The sequence below is a fragment of the Tachysurus vachellii genome, chromosome 13 (genome assembly GCF_030014155.1).
Source record: "Tachysurus vachellii isolate PV-2020 chromosome 13, HZAU_Pvac_v1, whole genome shotgun sequence".
In the NCBI taxonomy this organism is placed as follows: Eukaryota; Metazoa; Chordata; class Actinopteri; order Siluriformes; family Bagridae; genus Tachysurus; species Tachysurus vachellii.
In genome coordinates this window covers 9,720,819-9,742,828 of record NC_083472.1, presented here as the reverse complement: position 1 = coordinate 9,742,828, position 22,010 = coordinate 9,720,819, and the positions used below count along the sequence as shown (strand labels likewise).

General features: G+C 39.3%; 1 protein-coding gene across 8 annotated transcripts in view; it reads right to left on the bottom strand.

Annotated features, from left to right (window-relative positions):
* Positions 1–1,173: 1,173 nt before the first annotated feature.
* The window catches only part of mid2 (midline 2), a 113,829-nt gene continuing 92,992 nt past the window's right edge, over positions 1,174–22,010 (bottom strand). For all 8 annotated transcript variants that reach the window (XM_060884653.1, XM_060884652.1, XM_060884651.1 and 5 more), the window contains 7 exons: positions 20,730–20,837; positions 16,716–16,864; positions 15,051–15,178; positions 14,821–14,964; positions 10,148–10,309; positions 4,649–4,856; positions 1,174–3,702 (listed from right to left, as the gene is read on the bottom strand). In XM_060884653.1, the coding sequence (XP_060740636.1) occupies positions 3,300–3,702; positions 4,649–4,856; positions 10,148–10,309; positions 14,821–14,964; positions 15,051–15,178; positions 16,716–16,864; positions 20,730–20,837 (1,302 nt within the window). In that variant the 3' untranslated portion in view covers positions 1,174–3,299. The remainder of the gene's footprint in view (positions 3,703–4,648; positions 4,857–10,147; positions 10,310–14,820; positions 14,965–15,050; positions 15,179–16,715; positions 16,865–20,729; positions 20,838–22,010) is intronic.

Here is a 22,010-nt window from a genome sequence, read left to right as displayed (position 1 = left end):
CTAAACTATCTTTAACTGAGTGAGCAAAACAGCTTCAAGTGACGCAATCTGCACAATAGCCACAGTAACTGTCTGCCAGTTTCTTCCAGTTCCTACATTTGAATCATTTCCCATTTCGTTTTGGGAACATCTCAATTCAGTGCCTTTGCAGTTTCCAAAGCAGTAATGGTGGCAGTAATTAAAGAGGCTTGTGTGTGTCTCTTAAGAGCTTTGAATATAGGCCCATTTGTGCACTTTTGCATTGTGGCTGATAAGCAGAATTATTGAGCAGCACCATAATCAAAGTGTCTACTGAGGATGATGCAGAGCACATCAGCTCTGGAGGAAATAACCATTGCTGAATAGATGCTGAAAGAAGACACATAAAAAAGCACCTTATGGCTGGTCATGATATTAGATGGGAGGGCTAATGGCTATCTATGAATAGTTTTACAATTAAACTATTAGGGTTAAGCATTTTATAACAAATAGGTGTGGTTGAATATTCAAATCTGATTGGTCCGTAGTTATGCACTGTTTTCATCTAATAGCATGGTCTGTTGTGTGTTATTTGTTACATATCATAACGTGTTGATGTGGGCTATTACACAACTGTTACATACACATTCTTATTGTATGCATCTTCATACAGTTCTGTGTATTTTTCTTAAGACTACTGGACATGGTGTTATGCTTGGTTCTTTAAAATTTGGTTAACAAAGTAATTAGTTAACAAAATAATCTGAGGAGGATGGCACAAATGAAACCTTATATGGATGCCTTCTTACCTTTGAAAGTCAGGGAGTTTAACCCTGCTACTCCATTTGTGGGTTCCCCAAACTTCTCTGTTTAAGGCCATATTATGACTATTATGCAACGTGATCATCTGGTGTTGGATTCCTCTTTCTCACTACACCCCCTACTCTCTCCATTTTAGTCAAACTCACCCTTTGGTTTTCTGGCCTAACTGTGCCCTGTGCCAGGATAGCCAGCTGAAGAGCATGGGCAATGCCCGTCTCCTGACTGTGGGCACTCAGCACCCTGCCAGTGCAGCAGACTCCTCTCTAGCCTCTCATGCCTGTGGGGTTTGTAAGCACACTTGCTTGGCATCTTTAGCCTTCTCTTCCTGTGACACAATCTGTGTACAGAGAGAATACAAATGTCAGTGCAGGACAACACACAAGTCAACCTGGATGTTTGGGATCAGATTTTTTAATTGGGTTTCAGCTCACATAAATAACAATGTTCATATATTTGTATATTATACAATTTCATATAATATATATTTCCCCCTATGATTTACATCCTCGTCTTGCTAAAATCGATAGATCGTTCGACACAAAAACATGATAAACACAGTAGTGTTTGATCAACAAATAAAAAAAGAAAAAAGATGTAACTGTGTAAGCTCATATTTTTTCTTACTGGAGATGCAAAAGTGATCAGTTTTAAATGCAAAGAAATATACAGCTAGTTGTAAACCTGATATGCAGTATAGCAAATTATTCAGTGATCTTTATGCTGCACATTCTTCTTACAAAACAGTATAGAATATTAATAGGAAGCAGTTCTACTGGTCAGAAGGACCTAGTGACATACACAAACAAACGATTCAAACATGTCAGTTAGAGATGAACAGCCCCTGAATAAGACTTATGCATTTTGGAAAACCTTTGCTTACCAGTTACCCAACCTAAATGGCTTCTGAAATATAACTGTTATTAAAATAAACAACCAAAAAAAGTAAAATAAAAATGGAAATGTTCAAAATGGACTTTCTCAATCCACATATATTGCTTTCATGTTTAGGGTCCACTATGACATCTTAACTCAGTTGACAATATAAAGAATCAAGATATTGGACAGCTGAAAATTTGTCAAGCTCGTACAGGAAAAAAACCTTTGCAACAACTGCCATTTATTGTGCATGTCTGTTTCCAATAGTATTAATAATAACCTCACAGAACACACAAGAAATAATATTATGGTGTGAACTTGCATTAACACTGTGATCAGAATCATGCTCTGGGACTGTATCACAAAAACAGCGAAAAGCAAAAATGGCCATGGGAGAGGGGAGATCTGAGCTGAGCAGCCACAGGGGCAGAAAAATAAAGGAGAGAGACCCCACACATGACAATAGTAGCAGCAGCAGGAGAGTGCCATCAGTAGTATGTCTGCTCTCTTGGCTGCACAGAGACAGCATAGTTCAGTTGGACGCCCATATCTGTTTTAAGGAGGGGCTTACTATTGCCAATATACATTATCATGCTACACAATAATTTTTTGCCCACAATGTAGAAATGATTGTCTGTGACATCATTCACTGACTCCTCCCTGAATATTGTACTGAGGAAAATCATATATGAGGCAAAAAAAAAAAAATTTCTAAAGCAGTGATATGATGTGATTATTGGCTTCAAGATGCCTGCATGTTCATCTCAACATAGACTTCCCTTAGCAACCTGTAAAAAATGAGCATGGAAGCAATTATCGTTATAATTGGACCCTTCTTTGAACTGTTCAATTGTACAGAAACTTTATTCCATAAAGCCCTTTGGAGATTTAATTCACCCGCAATGCTTTCATGAGTTGGTGAGATGGATTCAGCTTTACAATAAAAAAAAACCCCAAAACAAACCCTACATGAATCAGTACAGATCCATGTCTCTAAAATCAGCAGTGGGACTGTCATGCTTTTCCACAAAATACAGAACAAGAAACCAATATAGTGGAACAAATCACAGAGGAAATACAGATCATGCTATCTAGACAAAAAAACACAAAGAAAATGTTCTCCTTGTTCTCCCTGAATATGAAAGTGTGAGTTTGTTTCATCAGATATTATTAAATGTTAACCTCAGTAGAAACTCCATATCTATATCCCCTTTTCTATTAGAAGATAAATCCACTATATTATATCCAAACAATGTTCTGCCCTGTCCTAAGTCAAGTTTCTTTTTTCTCTTTTTACACACGGGGCACTCAAAAAAAGTGCTTTTAAGGATAACAGTAAATCTGACAAAAGAAGCAAATCAACCTATTAGTCGTGAATAATTTACATACTTTCCCCACTCCATTAAAGATCTCAAAATCCATGATTAATAGTCATGCAACATGACTAAAACACCCCTGCCTGCAAAGAACAAGAAAAAATGAGCATCCTTCAAACCTAGCTCCACCGATTCTATCCACACCATGAACAATGTGAGCCAGTGGTAGGGCCAAAATAAATGTGAGGAAGCAGAGTGGACAAAATGAGCCCATTGGCCTCAGAGACAAAGTTCCTGGAGGGTTCTGGAACAGTCTGTGTGAGTGTCTCAGTTGCAGCTCTTCATAGTCAGGCCATATGGAGACTCTTGCTGCCGGCTGCTGCCGTCCTGCTGCTCAGGGCAGTCCACAAAGTCGGGCACAGGCAGGCCAGACAGGATCATCAATGATTTATTCGAGATCATAAAGGTAGGGGCGACAGGAAGCAGGAAGGAGATGTCAAAGGTGTGCAAGTGCTGTGAGTTCATGGCATCGTAGAAGGAGAGGGTGTTGTTGTCATAGTCCAGTAGCACTCCGAGTCTCCGCAGCTGCAGTGACGCCTCCACCAGCATCTCTTTACCGTTGTGCCGCACCAGGAAGTTATTGTTGCAGCGAGAGAACACCCATGATGATGAGTTTTTGCCGTTCCACTCGTTCTTTGGAGCCGACTTGTACGCCACACCCACGGTGTACCTGTAGAACATAATGTGTTTAGAATGCAGAGGTTGTGTCAATCAAAGACATTCAACTTCTGTGTTCAGTTTGGCAGATTAAAAATCAACGCCCAAGCCCAACCCATGTATGGTTATTATTGCTATATAGGTCAAAAGTTTTCATAACAGATTTGTTTATGAACTAAGAATTTCAAATAGAAGTGGACAGCAAGGCCCTTAATACATGCTAGGTCAATTCAAAAACAAAGCCAAAAAAAGACCAAAAGATATCAGTAATGATCATGGTTGATCTTGGTTTTTCTGCCTGATAAAGCTAAGCACAGATAACATGTGAAAAGCAATAGTCTAAGGTTAATCTAATCTGTATAATTGCCATAAAAATGGCTTTTTTTAACAACAACAGTAGACAGTAGACAGACCCGTACGCAGGATAGCTTCAAATGAAGGGGGTTTAATAAATAAAGAAGACATAGACAAAAATGACGATAAATGAAACAATACAACTGACGACATTTAACAGAGACTAGACATGACAAGGGGTACACGCAACTAATGATCCGCTTCATTCAGCAACGCGGCTAACTTAAATACAATTAAGACAATGACAACATTAGGAACAGGTGAAGAAACAGGGAGGAGCAGACGAAGGCGGGGCAGACACGTGACAACAACAACAGCACATGGCCAAAAGTCCGGGCTGAATCATGACAGCCGGCTACCTTTCGCCATGTCTGAAATTTTAAAGCATAAAGGTTTGCAGCAACAGAAAAGTAATGTTTATTAGTAATTTATAGTAGGATGACTGAAAGATGTTGTGGAGCTTACAGGGGTATTTTTTTCTACAAATCAGGTGTGAAAAAGCAAGTAATTTACTGGCAGGTACACCCTAACATACATCAGCACATAACTCTACCAGTTTTGTGTTGAGGAGCCTTGTTCCTGTCCCACAGTAATTTTTCACTCACCATGTGGATGCTCCTAACAGCACCTCCCAATAATGGCAGCCACTGTCGATGAATACGTTGCCGGCAGCACCATAGGAACCTGTACCACTGAAGCGCTCTGGTGTGTGGCTCTTCTTTAAAGAGCTCTCATCCTTCTCCATGGTCAAGCAGTCGTTGGACAGGCGCAGCTTCTTATGGGCCGTCTTTGGGTCCAGTTTAAAAGGCTGGCCTGCGAATGAGGAGGCATGAATAAATCCAAAGACAGCAGGTACTAGGCTAGGACAAGGTTTTTGGAGCTTGGTCAAGTTAAGCATTTTTCCTGATGCTAGCTTTAAAATTGCTGATACATAGAATAAATTAAGCATAGAAGCATGGACAGGGAGGAAAATGTGAACATAGGAGACATCTATGAAATACAATAACTAATGAAGAAACTACTGCTCATTAAAAATAATAATCATTAAATTACATTGTCTATGTGATTTCTGATGCATACATTTAAACAGCTCTGTGCAATCCACAATAAGTCTTTTAATACAAACTTCATGTTTATAATTACCTGGTAAGATCAAGGAATGTGGAAATTTGGAAAAGGAAAATCAGTGAAAAATCAGTGCAAATCTAGTTGAGTATGATTCTCCTAAAGAGTTTTCTACCCCTCAATGTCTCACTGCAGAAGTCTGGGCATTGGGCTTTAAACACAGGTCAGGATTGACATTTTACTCAAACCTGCAGTAAATCTTCTGATTCCCACCCTAATTACTGACAGCACAGCACAGCGATCAGCCACAGAGTGAGTTATTGTGTTTGGCTATGGGACATTCAAACAATGTGCTACTTCAAGCCAATTCCAATAATGTACACTTGTGCTTTGAACTGCTTATCGTGGTAAATGCAGTCCTCCCCAAACACATGCACAGTATTGCCTTTTCATTGGGGTCGTGTCTGGCAAACAACAAATGTAACGACACATGTTATGCTATAGCCACAGTAACTGAAGCAGAATACCTGTGGCCCATTGTAACAAGTGAACCAACTACTTTAATACAAAGAATGTGGAGTGAGCCCATGGAATTCAGTGAGAGCATCCATAACAGTCGACAGCAGAAGGAAGACCGCCACATTTCTAACTCTGAAGGGATCTGATAAGAACATGTTCACAATGTAAACGTAAGTGCTGATTAGTGCAGTCAGAAGGAAAGGGTGTTTCATCTCACGTTGTGTTCCAATACAAGTGGGAATAACACCAAGAAAATTGTCATCTGTTGTTTTTTTGTCCTCCTAATGTGACTTACGTAGTTCTGAAAGGTTTTCTTTTGTGTAATGACTATAAAGTGTTATAAAAATAAATAGTTGCTGACATTCAGGAAGTGTGCTGTCTAATAATGCAAATCTGGGCAACAAAACAAGTGCAAAGAGGACAAAGTAACTCTTAGACACTTAATAGCTTCTCATTAAGTATTCCACACACCTATTATTATTTATTCTAATTAAGACACAATAAATGAATGCTTCAATTGGCCTGTAGGTGCCAAGACATAAACAGATATGTCTCGTGTCTAATAAAGCATGATAATTTCAATTTCCAAGATGAGAAACTGCATAAGTCATGAACATTCATAACACATTCATAACACAAGCTGTTATGACACCACACACCCTTCACACACACTCTTCACTCTCCTGCCATCTGGATAAAGGTACCGTAGTATTCAGGCCCTCACAACCAGACTGTGCAAGTTTCTTCCCCCAAGCCATTCGGCTTCTCAACAAAAAGAACTGAACTATGCCAAACACACACACGCACGCATGCACACACACACCTGTGTGAACTAAACGAGACTGTACAAATCAATCACTCACTACATTTCTGTTTTGCACACCACATTTCAATACCTCATTTAACTGCTGCTACTACATAAGTTTGTACACGTTTACAACTGTTGCACAATGTAAATTATAAGACCGTATTCACACTGGTCAGTGTTATATTTTGTGTATTTTGTCTTGTATTGTCTGTCTGCACTGTCCTTGTTGCACTAGGTTGCATGTTGCACTTTATGTGACTAGGATTAGGTCCTTAACTCTATGTTGTTTTATGTTTTTGTTTTTTTAAGCTCTTAATGGTCAAGCCCCATCTTATCTCACAGATCATATTATTCCTTCTTCATCCACCAGATCTCTAAGATCTTCTGATAGAGCTTGGTTGTCCCTCGTTCACGCTTAAAAATGAAGGGTGATAGGGCTTTTTCTATTGCGGCCCCCGTCTCTTGAACCAACTTCCACTGGACATTTGCCTTGCACCTTCCAGTACAACTTTTAAAGTGAAGTTGAAAACATATTTTTATTCCCAGGCATTTTAATTGGATTTTTTTCTATGTTCTATTGTTTTATTGTATCATCTGTTTTGTTTATTTTATGTTTATTTTTGAATTGTTCAGCACTTTGGTCAGCTCGGCTGTGATAAATGTGCTATATAAATAAACTTTACTTACTTACTTACTTGTATGTAGCTTTATGCCATTTTTTAGTAGCACCATGGTCCTGGAGAAATGTTATTTCACTTCACTGAGTATTGCGTAAGCAATATATGGTTGAAAATGATGTTTCTTTTATTTAAATATCAACTATAAGAATACTGAGACTGAATCAATTTTAGAACAACAAACCCCATTCATTTTTGTTGGACTTGGACACACACACACACACACACAAAAACTTGCTGCTGATCAAGATCAACACAAACACATTTCATACACTATGGAGTTGTAACTGTTTAGGTTGCTCACTGACTGGGGATACACACTAATTGGAATATTCTTCAGCACAGCTTGATTTCTCATCCCTCATTTGATGAAGTGACATTTTAGTTGATGCTTAAAGGACTATTTGAGATATACAGCAAATCTTGCTAATCTAAGGAGGACTGAAAATAGAACTCATCGGAGGCTTGCAAAAGTAAACATACTAAATATTTAAGATAAAAAAAGTCTCACAACAAACCTTGAGGCAGCTATTTCACATTTATAGCCTCTGTCATTTCAGCTTTGATTTCTAGCTTACAAGCCCCCAAAATACAATGCCTCTTATCCTTGGTTGCCCTTAAGACATGATATGACATGATATTACTCCTGGCACAAAGTAAGAGTTGATTAAGCCCTATCTTCCCTGTGTGCTACAGGCATACTATTGAGAACATCCTGACAAGACGTATTAAAGTCTGACATGTGTCTGGTAATTGCACTGTCTCAGACCTGTAACAAAACCTAAAGCCAAATTATTTACTCCTAGGGTCTCTTTGCTCCCCTGCTAGCTGCTGAAAGGTCATGAAACATTTAGGCCATTTGTGCCAGACTAAGAAACAGCTTCTTTCCCCAAACTGACAGACTTCTTAACAACCTGCTGTTCCCCACGACCTCCTCCAGCAATCAAACACCGTCCAAATTCCTCTTCCAGAGTTTTGAGATGCGTACTAGATCATATCACATGCAATGCCTTCATTTGTTTATATAACTATGGTAATGATTCAAGTATTTACTTACTTACTATTACTATACATACTACTATTCTGAGAAAACACACACACACACACACACACACACACACACACAAATTCAATAAATATAAAGCTTGAATACACAATGGATTGAATGCCAGTATCAAAAACAAACAACAACAAAACATTTAGTAGACTAAACATTTTGGAAGTTGCATGAGACAGAAAAAAGGGCAGTAAGAGCTGTTATGCATAAATAGTGAACTTTAATGAAATTTCTGACAGGTATTACTGCCCACTCATTTATCACACATTAATCCCAAATGCCATTTAATTAATCATATCAAGTCATTTTGAATCTGTCTGATGGGGTTTATTAATATCCCAATAGACTTGAAGAGAAGCCTTAATTTTGGCACATATACATTACAACACAGTGATATTATTTCTTCGCATATCCCAGCTTTTGAGGTTGGGGTCAGAGCACAGGGGCAGCCATGATACAGCACACCTGGAGCAGGGAGGGTTAAGGGCCTTGCTCAAGGGCCCAACAGTATCCAGTGCTGGGACTTGAACCCTGATCCTCCAATCAACAACTGCACGTTAAATGATTTAAATTAATAAATCTTTGAGGCTAATTCCTAAATGAAAAAATATATATTATTTAAATTTTCTGCTTTCTTGTAGATATTTAGTTTATGCACTCTTTCTCTTACCTTGTGTTGTATATGTACCAAGATTCTATATACTTATATACAAGTAAAGGTCAAGATGACAAGTGACAAGTTCGTCTTGACTCTTGTTGCTAGCTACATTCTCCCCACACACTCTGACTACTTGTGGAGTTGTGTTTCTGCTTTTAGCAAGACTTCATTTTAATGATGCATTTAGCAGCAGCTCTGCTTCTGGATAATTACAGCCAGCTGATCAAGCTGAGACAGAGTCTTGCTGGAAACAAAAGACAATAGTGTTTCAGAATTTGCTCGTTCTGAATCTCTTAATCAAACACAAAGCGCTTATGTAAATGCATTCAAATAAGAGTGCTACTTCTTAGATTAATCTATTGTGCTGTGTGAGAGTGTACATGTAGGGGCAAGGGGAAAGAAAACAGATGAGGGACATGCACAAAGTCTCAAGAACAGGAGGCACTGCGGCCTTGTGCAGACTCTCAAGACTGAAAATTGCGCTATGCAACAGTGTTCCTGGTAAACACACCTGCTGAGTAACATGACCCTTACTATAAGATTCCCTTAACTGGCCTTAGCTCTGTCACTGTTTAAAGCAAGTCTTTACCAGGCATGCTGTGTGTTGAGTAAACTAACAGCACTGGAAACCCAAGCCAACGCCACAGGAATTTATCAGGCAAACAAATAAAGCAAAAAAATAAATAAACAAATAAATATTAAAATAAAATAAAATACAGCGTCTGGGTGGTAAAAAAAAATAGAGGAAACAATAAGAGAATAAAACATTAACCTTTGCTTCCAGCCTGTATTTCACTCCTAAAGCACCTCAGAGCAGCATAAAGCCTCTCATCCAGTCATCTGTTTAAATAATATCTACTAGAGCATGTGGGTGTTTTGTAACATGATTGAGAGAAGGCGGGATGAGGTGTTACCATGCAGGTGACATCTGGACACAAACACCCACGCTACACAACAGTGCTATTATTATCAGCAGGCTCGGTTTCTCTCTATCGATGGAACAATGATAAAAAGCTGGTGTGTGACAGATCTACATAATTTACCCGATTGCGCGTCTTTACCCGACAGATTAATCTACACGCTGAGTCAACCAATTTTTCAGAACAGAATTTAAATAGCGATCTTTCATTAGCTACAGATCGTAATTCTTATCAAACATACAGCCTCTGGAAGTTTGGTACTGATGAACCAAATGCATATTTTGAAAAAAGGCCAAATTATATGCATAACAAGTGGGAACATAAAGGTTTTAAAGTGATTCGTTAAGTTTGTTGCTTAAAAACATTTTTATTTTTCCTCGCTGTGGTATGTGTGACTTACTGTTGGTTTTGAGGCGTGCTGGCTCGCTATTACGGCTGCCAGCCTGGTTGATTGCCTTGACAAAGAATATGTAGCGAGTACCACTCTGAAGTCCGTGCACAGTGTAATGATTCTGCTTGATGTTGGGCACAATCATCCAACTGTCCACTGAGTTATACAGACCTACAGTGTGAGAGAGAGAGAGAGAGAGAGAGAGAGAGAGAGAGAGAGAGAGAGAGAGAGAGAGAGAGAGAGAGAGAGAGAGAGAAAGAATGACAGAGGAGGGAGAGGGAGGGAGAGAGAGAGAAAGAGGGAGGGCGAGAGAGAGAGAGAGAGAGAGAGAGAGAGAGAGAGAGAGAGAGAGAGAGAGAGAAGACAGAGAGGCACAATGTGTTAGAACAAAAGAACACACAAAGAAACTAACCCTTCTTAATTAATCACTTGCACATAAATGTCACTTGCATAAACTCCTTTATTTTGGTTTATTATTCCTGCACCTGCTGGTCCGGAGGTTTCTATAGTTTCAAAGGAAATACTATATGAAATCTTGCTCTCCTACTTTACAAATGTTTTTTTTCCCACCATGTAGGGATATATCGATTTGTCTCTGTGGGGTTCCAGGATGCGTGCTTCAAGCAAACAGAACCAGCAATATACACTTCCTGAACCCTGATTCTTATGGTGTTACCATTTATACAAAGCATCTCGAGAGAACATCAGTGCATAGACATGAATCTGACTGTCAATACTTCCAGTGTGTGAGTTGCAGACGTGCTTCCTTTCCACCAAGCAACCACAATATGTCCGCCCCAGGGATTAGCACTCTATCTTACAAAATCACTGAAATTAAATGTCAAACGCCTACACCTAGAAAACAAGATTCCAGTACGTCGCCCAGAAAGGACAGCTGAACGGCATTAAAAACGCACTTTTAAACAGCCCCAGTCAAACATTCACTGTCACTCATTCTGACCAACCACATACTGTACTGAGAAAATCCTTCAACAGTTTATATCTTTCCTTTGCCCTGGACTTCTTCAAGATAATTCAGTATAAAGTAGAAAATATAAACACTTCAACTGTCACAAATAAAGAAGGGAAGACAAGCTCAAAGGTGCCTTTCATGTGTTTCAATTGATTCTTGGGTAATTTTTAACAGACATGGGAAAAAAAAACAAGGAAAAAATGGGTTATTAGTATAGCTACTACAGTATGAGGATGTTTTATTGTCATTCAAACTTGACGACTGACTGCTCTGAATGAAATGATAAAAAAAAGCAAAGAACACTGAATGTAGAAGGATTGCACACAGTATTATCACTTCCAGTTTTTCAGTATGTGTGTGTAGGCAGATATAAGTATGAAATAAAAATGAGGAAACATCTGAAGAGTACTATGATGTTCCAGTCCCTGCCTGTGAATCTAAACCTAGCAGTGAGTTTTTATGTATATGCACTGTGTTTTTGTTTAAGCAGGTGTGCTTTCATGTAAAAGATGCCACTGACTGTACCCTTAATGTATGTGAGCAGCTTGCATTCTGCATCTCAATAACCCAAGCAGATACATACCATTCCTGCCATCACACCAAGTCTAGCCCTTATCATAGGTGGCCTCAGAGGCCTTTATTCTCATCTCATTTTTCTCAGCAATCCTCAAAAGCCCAGCTTATGAATATCTGCACTATAAAGAACTGTGCTTTTGCAGGAGTCATGGACAATGTTATCACAAATAAGCCTGCAGTAGCTTCCCTGAAACCGGTCTCAGTATGAACTTGAAACAATGACATCATGTGTACATTATTATCTTCCAGGCTAATCAGGCACTTCATTGAGCACTCTAGAATTCTTTAATCCAAGTGGTCTGAATTGTGTTGATTAATCCTCTATAACAGCAGGGCTCTAACAAGAGAACCTGCTGCCTGGCAAAGCACAAGTGTATATTTATCTGCTCATGCTAATAGGTTATCCTAACTATAGTAACAACTTGTCACAGGGACTTGAATGGCGACGACCTTAAAAATTATGCCACACAATAAACAGCTTTAGAATAACAGCTAGTTATTATTTAACAGCCAAAGATATAGAGAGGCTTTTTGTAAAGAGATATTTAACATTTATGAAAGTCAGAGCTGCTCTATTTAAGTTTTCCACTGAGGGAAAGTCTTCAGGACAGAGGCACTGCTGTACTTTTTTTATTAGCTTATTAACATCAAGAAAGAAAAAGAAAAAAGAAGAGGTTATTAAAGGAACTATACAGCATAACCAATCCTCTATCCACTAGTTCTGTAGCACAGATGATTACCAATTTTGATTACTTAAAATTCTGTACATGAAACTTGTTTCCTCAAATCTTACTTACTTACCGCCAATAAAAGATCCAGAGCATCTGACTATATAAACAAATGCATTGCTGCAATTTAAAAATACAGCTGACTAAACAGTTCCCAATAGCATTCTACATACACTTATGCAGAAATATTTACTGATGTATCAACAAGTGCCTTTAGATTTCCATTATAATTACACTTGGAATAAACTTTCTCAGTAGGTGGAAACGTGTTGAAAATGTTCTTCTTTGCTCAATTTCAAAGCCTTTGTGTGTAATGACTGCATTTGACTGTGAAGGAGTGGCAGTGTCCTCTGTGCCATTATTTCTGTGTCCCTTCACTCACTTTATTTTGCATTACCTGTCATTTGATAGTACACTGTCTTGTAAAAGTCAAAGTCATTCATTCATTTCAACCCTGCTCTGAGATGAAATAAGCCACCTGGCAAAATAATCAAATAGTAAAATACAAACAAACCTATAATTCATGAACGAGCTTGAGATATGAATAAGCGCTTAGACGCATGCTGATCAGATGACTCTTTCCACTGCTTACTATAACATAATTCAAAATTTTACCCTGATATCAGATCAGCATTCCCCCGGTTCTCTCCACTTTAAAAGATGTACAGAGGTAAGGACAAAAAGGACTAAATCTGTGCAACGCAGCACAAGTGTGAGCGCCTGTGAGGCTGGAAATGCCTTCTGCTGCTGGCTTAGCATGCAATGCCAGCAATCCTCATCACAATCAATCACTGTCACAATAAAAGCGGAGTAAAGAGCATTAGCTCAGGTCAGATGTAATCGTGCATGATGCCAGGACAGCTCATGTGAATGGGAAAAGCAGCAGGATAACCCATCCTCCATGCTTGGGCTAATGACTGGTCTGGAAGAGTGCAGTCCCTGAACAAGAGACTGAGAAAGCTTTTCACTTCTCGACTTCTACCCCATTAGTGTGAGATCTGGCTGAGATAGCTGTCTTTGGAGCCGTTTTTAATTAGCCACCAAGGGCTGCTTTTGTGTCTGTGCCAAACAGGTAATTGCTGATATCTGACCTGTAGAGAAGGGCAAGGTAAATTTATAGCTGTTTTGCATGTTTTAAACAGGGACGGCACATATGCTTGTTTATCTTGGAAAGAAAACTGGAGTAACATAAAAGAAAATTAAAACTAACTGTTGTCAATTAGATTTTTTTTTGTCAAATCGATAATAACTAAATGCAACAAGAACACTTATTCAATGCATTCCCAGGAAACCTTTTCAATATTTTCAAATTACTTCGAGGCAATTCCTCTGAAACCTATCAGAAGAAACATTTACAGCAAAAAAAACAACAGACTTAAGCCTTAAATTTGATTTGGTTAGTAATAAAAAAATAATGCGGATGTCTTCTGAATGGATTGTTTATGTGTAAAAACCAAGCAAAGTAAAATGGAAAGGGCTCATATTTCTCCTCGTGGGATAGAAGCAAATGCTACCAATAACCAGCTAGTGGCTTCACTTAAGTGCTTGCATCCAGAGAGCAATGGAAAAAGTTGTCAATCGGGGAAGAAAGCATTCCTCTCCATTTCTCAGCCTCTCGGCTTGAATTCTCTAAGGAGGCTGCAGTAACAGTGGCCAGACCAGTGCTCCTGAGTCTCTGGGCTATTAGTAGCTAAAAAAGTGCTGCTGTAACTAGATGAGTACAGCTCACTCCAGCATAGTGAGAGAGAGAGGAATAGAGACATATGGTGAGTAAAGAAAAGAGGGAAAGGGCAGAGAAACATGTGGGAGAAAAAAAAGTGAGATAGAATAAAGAAATGATAAGCACAGTGTGTATTTGAGTGGGAGTGTACAGGAGTATGTGAAAAACGTGGTGCTGTTTCGAGTGCCACTCTAGAACTGGGCCTCTGGATTGCACTTCTCACTTTCTCTCCTCTTAAACGCCTTCCTCTGCCAAGATCATGTCAAGCATAATGATGTCACCACTTTTGTCTAGTCCAAAAATGGACTTTCATTAACATGCATGTAAATGAAAGGTGTGGTACTAGTAGGAGATCATAAATTGTAAAATGAGAGTCAAGCATATTTCCGATGCCAGAAAGATTTGTGTCAGCAGCGAATCCTCTGGAAAGCAGACCTCACAAGAAGCTTTGTTATATAATGGAGAGCATGCACAAACACTGTTCTGCTGGGCTCTAACTTACATAAAACCTGATCTCATCCTGCACTGCAGAAGCACATTCTTGACTTTAGCAGCTCATATTTCTAATTTTGGACTGCAAATTCAATACGTATTCTTCAAAAATCACACAAAGCTTCATATTGCAAAGGCAAACTAAATGTGAAAAAGGCACATGCCATACTCCGTATTTTAATATAGTACTCACTGATGAAGTTGGTCTGGCCCGTGTAGATAGTGTACTGCAGTTCATAAGACGTGACACTAAACTCGTCCTCAGAGGTCCAGTGCACGGTGATGGTGTCGTGGGAGGCTGTGCAGAGCTCATCTCGAATAGATGGCGGATTAGGGGCTGGAAAATATATAAAGCTCATTGTTAGCATAATTTATTTCCCTGCTCAGAAAAGGAATTGTAGGGATGCTGTGTGTCTGACTCACCTGTCAGGTAATCCAGCCCCTCCAGGATTTTCTTTTCTCGGGAGAAGTCAAGGGCAAAATTGTCAAAGGCCTCATTCAGATTGACATCCGGGATAAGGACCTGTGAGGAGGCTGTGGCCATGGCAACCCTGGGTGTCAGTGAAAGGGAGACAGATGCGCTGTGAAAGCAAGCTCCACTCGCCGTTAAACTTTATTTAGCCCTTTTAGCTTTATTTTACTGTGACAGCCATGTTACAATCTCATCTCAGAGCACAATCAAAGAGACGTAATACTGTTGGTAATGGTACTGATGGGGCAATTATGGGTCCCCGGTCTCACACGCATTGCTGTGGCATGGTGTAAGCACACTAATATAATACAATATCATAATACTTATTATTATTATTATTCTTTTTTTTTTTTTTTATAAAAATATAAAAAAAAAATTTAAAAAAAAAAAATAATACATAATATAATTTTATAATTTGTTACAGTTAAAGCTTAAAAAGCTGTTAAAGCTATTTTTGGTAAATCATACTATATTGATCTTGTTTTGAAATGTTATCTACAATATATAGGTCCATGCTGCAGAGGAAGGTCTTGAAACATGCTTTGTCTGTGTTTTTATGGCCCTGTGGCTTCAGAAAAATATTTGGGGTTTTTTCTTTTGGAAGAGGGTGGAATTTGTACAGAGACTTGTTTGTGTGGCACTTTTCCAAGGAGGGTTTTACCAACCTTGGGATCCTTAGAGCTGGAATATCTTCTGTCTGTACACTGTCTGAGCTTCTCCATTGCTAAAGAGTAATATTTTATCCACCAATTCAGACAATTCAAATACCTCCTAATGATGACTCCATGCCTTTCTGTCATCATTGGCACCACTGACAGTCAACCCTGACTCACATATGTATTGAATTACTCTATAAACACACAGAATCCTGTCGTCTAGGATATTGTTTTTGTAGAAATCAACAGAAATGGGTAAAGACAGGTGCGAAAAAAACACTTCAGTTATTACCCACAGATAGTTTGCTAAGCTACTGTGAATTTTGTATAAATTTGGCATGTGTGTTGTGTATCCTGAATGCTACTGGCTTTTCTGTAAATTAGTCAAGCACTTTAACACAATTAGCTCCTGTTTTAAAAGAAAGCCTGTCAACATAATTCAAGTCACAGCCATTTCATGAGAACTTATATCTCACACTTATAATTACTCTCTGTAGCATTGTAGGTATCTTGTATGCTACCTCCTTAAAAAGGATATATCTTTTTAGTCTTTATTTTTATTTTATTTTTAACTATACTAAACAGGTGAAAGGTGTGCAGAAAGCAAGGTTTGCTGTTACCCTGCCTGTGGGAAACATCTGAAGAAAATGTTGTATTTTATGAGTAGGATTTTATTGTATATTATGAGGCTTGACACTACAAGCTAAACCTGATGGGAAGAAAGTGCAGCATTCAGGCACTTGTGCATGCAGAGAGACTTTGTAGAAGCCATAGCACCCTTCAGGGTTCTTCAAAATCCAGTGTGACCGTGTGCTCAAAATACTGACGGAGCCGAATGCAGACTGTGATCTGTAGCGCTCAGAGCATATTAAATTTGCAGACGTGCTAAAAGTTGACTTCATGCTGGGAAATGCTGACTGGTGTAGAGAAACACCTTATGTGTTTATGCATATACCTCACCTCTCTGCCACATTTCTGGCAGTCTGGAGGAAGCGAGCATGGTCGTTCTCTTTAAGACTCTGTTCAGCTTGTGTGATGAGAACACTGGAGCGTTCCAGACACTGTCTACAGTTAGCGATCTGCTGAGCCAGCTTACGGAGCTTCATCACCTACAAAGATAGAGACAGAGATACAGTACACACACACTGAATCAGTCCAACACTCCCACAAGGTATATCATATTTCCTTTACATTACACTATGTTGGAAGTGATGCATGATGCTTAACCCCCTATGGATAATCTTTTCAATGAATTGTGGAGAAAAAAAATGAAACAAAATTTCTGTACAAAACCTGAATCCAGCTAAATTGCAGTTTAAATTGCTAAATTTAGCAATTAGTGTAGACTTGTGGAGCCACTTAATATTATAACTACCTTGGATTAGCATAGAATTGATATTTTTCACTGATATTTCACAAATTTAGCTTTGGGTACAAGCCCTTTATTTTCTTTTGTTTTTGCCCTAAATACAAGTCACAGTTCTTCAGCTTGCACAACTTGCTGTGACTGATAGAAAATGCTTCTAATAGGCACAGGTCCATATTTTTGGACATTGGATTTTGAAGAGAATCTTTATAATTATAATATAATAAAAATCACTTATGAACTAGTGTATTATTTATCACAGTTGCTGAAAGTGTGTCATCAGTGTGGAGGTGTATGGCTGCTGGCAAGTTATGAGTGTTGTGAGCGCTGCACTCTCAAGCAGCGTTCAAAGCAGTTCTGCAGTCTATTATTCTGGGTGCTATTTTGTAAAAACATATTTCAATTTAAGATAAAGAGGCATAGGTCTATTGTTGTCTTTTTGTGTCTTTCTCATTGCTGGTATTCGCTCACCCTGCTATCTCTGTGCAGTAGCCCAGGGTCAATGATTCAATCCTGCAACATGGAGAGATTTTATTCCCCGTGTCTGAACAAACTGAGTTTTGCTCTTGTACAGCAGCTTGTTTCGGTGGTTGAGCTTTGAAAAGCAAGTGGCAAATAGGCCAAATTTGAGTTTGATGAAAGTTTAATTGAGCTGCAAGGTGTAAACCCTGAAGCTCTGGCTGCTCTCTCCACAGAACAACTATGGCTGGAGTAAAGAGATTTTGTGGCTTTATTGTAAGGAGATGGTTGCATGCTGAAAGTAACTCACTACCATGTGGAAGGTTTAAACAGCGCACTGTGCCTCCATAAAAACAGTACAGCAGTATTCATAAAGTATTCATTTGTTAATATTGTAAAGTATTCAAGTTTGAATATTATTCAAATAATACTTTGGAATAATACTAATACCGGATTTTAACGAAATTCACGTCCTTAATTCATATTAAAGCACCTTCACATGAGATGTTACCATAAGCAAGATGTTACCAAGTAACAACCAAAGAAAACAACATATAACAAGTAAAAATACTGAAATAGATACTGGCTATATAAGCAGAACCCCAACAATGACAACAATGGCAACACTGTTCATCAAAGCCCAATGACCAGAATAAAAAAATATACACAGTTAAATAAAATGTGGAAGGACATTTCTTCCAGTACGTCTCCCCTCAGTATTCACGAGAATGAAGCAAAGATGTGCCCTTAACCAGTCTTATAAGACCTCTGTGTGCTCATCCAGCCACAGAAAGGACATGATTGCTATGTAAAAGCTGCAGGCTGATAAGAAAATTGATTAAAAATGCTGGTTTCTAGTCGACTGATGACGATGTCCTTTGGTTAGGCCATTCATGTAAAAATATCTCATCATCACAGGACCGCCTCAAACTATGCAAAATGCTTTCCTCATCACATATCAGATCAATCCTTATTCTTAGACATTTTGTTACCTTGCTGTGCATCCTGACATACAGTAGGACTAGGCTCTAACTCTCACGGTGACATTGACAGCACTTGTCCCAACAAATTCTCATGAAACATGTTAGCACAGCCTCTCTTTCAAAAAATGTAAATGTGCTAAAGCTGGGAGCAGCTGGAAATATTTCTCTCTGTTGTTTTCCAGATGAAGCTTTAAACATGCAGATAATATTCTCCCGCTGCATCTCTGTGTCTAGACGAACAGTGGTATGCATTGTTCTCCTACAAAAAACAAAAAATAACATACGCCTTTTCCAAGTTCATACTGGAGTGTCTTACTATTGTTTTCTCTTTCTGTCTCCATCCATCCCTTTTAAAACCTGTGGGAAACACAGGGAGCAAAATTGGCAAGCCTGACCGCATTGCTGTGTACACACCCCAGACCTGCTTAAACAAGCTTGTTGACACTGAGGCTCAAGTTCTCGCGAAACCTGTCAACACTTTGACGCATTACTAATACAATTATTTTCTCATGGACAAAAGGATGATAAACTGAGTATTCCTTAAAATAGTTCAATCATCTATTGTGCATTAAAGGAGAGATACAGCATACTAGCTCTGGATTGACATGTTTATTACAAAGGTATGATCTCTACTAGACTCAACCTGCTCCTGTTTTTCAACACTTGTGTTTAGGGCAATTTTGAAAGGTCAGTGACATAATTTCAACAGTATTTTTATGCTTCCAGAGACCTGTCATATCAAATCAATCTCACTAGATGTGATAGCCAGCCAGTGCTATAAATTAGCACACCTGCCTGGGCCTCCTTCACCCCACTAGACGGTGACCAATCCAGCTATCATGCTCTACACTCAGGAAATGAGATTGCCCAAACACTAAATGAATTGTTGTTGATAGAGCTGTGTAAGTTCAGTAAATAGCAAGGTCTTTAGGGTATGTAGAGTATGATTCCAGATCAAGAAGTGGTGCACCCAAAAAGGATGAGTTACGTAGCACTTCATGCTGTAAAGGCTTAAAATAAAAATAAACAAAGAAAGAAAAATAAAGAAAAAGCAACAATAGAAAGTAATATTTTACCAGTGAGTACAACTTAACAAAAGAGAGTACGCTAACAGAGGCATTTTGAAGAAAGACGTTATTTCAATAACTATTTAGTGAAATTTAACATCCACAAAACACTAGCATTAACGAACAAATCAGCGACTCAGGAATATCACCCAGCTAGTTTCTTAAGAAAAACAAAAACAAAAAACCCAGAATCTAGTCCTATGGTGCACCAACAGTTAAGTTAACCCAGAAAAGAACAGTGCAGTGCAGTGGACTGGCCTTCTTGTTTGGGTTTGTTGGTTGGCATTAGTGAAGCACTGCTTCTTCTTGCCAGAGGATACATGTTAAGTGATCTCACATGGCTGGAATCAACACACCATGCTTGGCTGGAATAAACCTGAGTCTGGCTCTCTGTTTAATCTCATTGGTCTCGCATGAGCATTGTTTCTCCCTTTCACTTCCTCTCTCAGCCCCTCTTTCCCCTTCAAGACCAGCTCCTCTCAGCACTCTGCTTGTAAATTCCCGTGTCTGGACGAACAGTTTCCTCCATTAGGGCAATATCCCCATCTCTCCAGGTCTCTCAAAATAGGCAACACAAGTCCTTAGAGATCACCCCATGGAGGGAAAAAAATGATTATCTCTTAGGGTTTGTTATCAGAACAATAAGCCAGTTATCATGAGCAATCCCTCCCTTTATTTTAAGCGTCAAGGACAGAAGGCAAGTGATAGGTCCGGCAGCATCACTTCCACTGAGACAGATCTAGTGATGAGTTTTGAGAGTAAGCTCAGAGCTGTCGTCTCCATATGGGCCTCTCTATTTGACAGGTTGCTGGGGAGCGAGCACAGATGGGTCTTTAAAGACAAAGAAGAAACTGAAGCTTGTGAGGAGCCTAGGCTGTTTAAAAACCTGCTTCCACAACCCGTTCCTTTTTTACGGTTGAAGTGATTTTTGGCTCTATCATGTCACTTGGTCTGAATACTTAATAGCCTGTTTTAGGTGTACTTGATTGACATGCGACTCACAAGCGCAGCCAGACGTAGCACCTCTGGGGCTGAGTCAAATTTGCAATTAATTTCCCTCGTGTGCTGTCTTGGAGGAGGTGAGTGTAGGCTAGTGTACCTTTGACTCTTTGATCTTTACAGCGATGACCTGCTTCCTCTGACGAATGATTTCCACCAGCTCGTCGCACTCTTCCACCAGTTTGGCCTCATGCATGGCCGTATTTACCTGCAGAAAGAAAGAAGAAAAGAAAGCAGAGAGATGATGTCATGACACTTATACTCAGAGCAGTGCAGTGTGCTGCATGCTAATCCTGCTTTCTGCTTGCCCCACTGACTTCTTCCTGCTCAGGGTGCATCAGTATGCACAATGCACATTTAACTGTGTGTGAGGAGGGCTGCGTCATTGCAGAGGGGATTTTGGGAAGTTTGGGTTAGTCACTGTATGACCTTCAATGTGAAGATCCATTTGTAAGCAACACAGACTTGATACAACAAAAAGTTGTGACTCTTTTGCACACTCTTGCCCTTTCCTCGCACCACATGCCAATCTTCACCAAAAGCTCACCGTACACATTAGAGCTGCTTAAACTGTTTTAATCTCACATATTAACACACACACACATACTATGATACAATTAATTCCATCGGGCCGTGATCCCATTAGCAGAAGTAAGTAGTTCAAGAGGGTAACAATCCAAAGGCCAACAAATGAAAGAAGCCAAGTGACTTAATAATAGAGTGATTAAAATGAAATAAGTGACAATAACCTTGTTAACCTTCTTGGGCTCCAACTGCATCCTTACTATGTAGTCATTTGTTCCTTGGATATATTATAGGAACTTGGGGTTTGAGGTTCATGGGACCTCATTCACACTGACACCTTCAGCATGTGGAACAGCGCAGCTGCCAGCTCCACACTCTCACACTATTCTGTCTGATTAATCTTTTAGGGGTCTACACTTTAAAGAGGTTGCAGGCCTGCTGTTGTCTGTGTGTATTAATAAAAAAAAATACATCAAAGCCTGCAGGGAACTTTGGCTAATTCCTTCACTTCTTTGAAATATATTCCACACCCACTGCTTTTAACAGATTTAACCAAAGGCAGATTGAGCAACCCAGCTTTGACTGTGCAAGTTCTGATTTTAGTCCGTGAGAAGAAGCTGTTGCAGCATGAGCTGATTGCAGTGGGTTTGGCTAATGGCTCCTCTCATCAAAGCCTGACTCCTTGTCTCAGTGAGACCCTGCGGTACGTTTAATCTCCTAATCTGCACACGTGGGGGTCCCTGCAGCCTGTCACCAGTGAGGGACATCTCGGGGAAAACACACACACAATCTTAACAGCACAGAGCAGATGCCAGCAAGAGTGAGAGCTCTGTTTTTGTCCTGCTGCTGATTACAG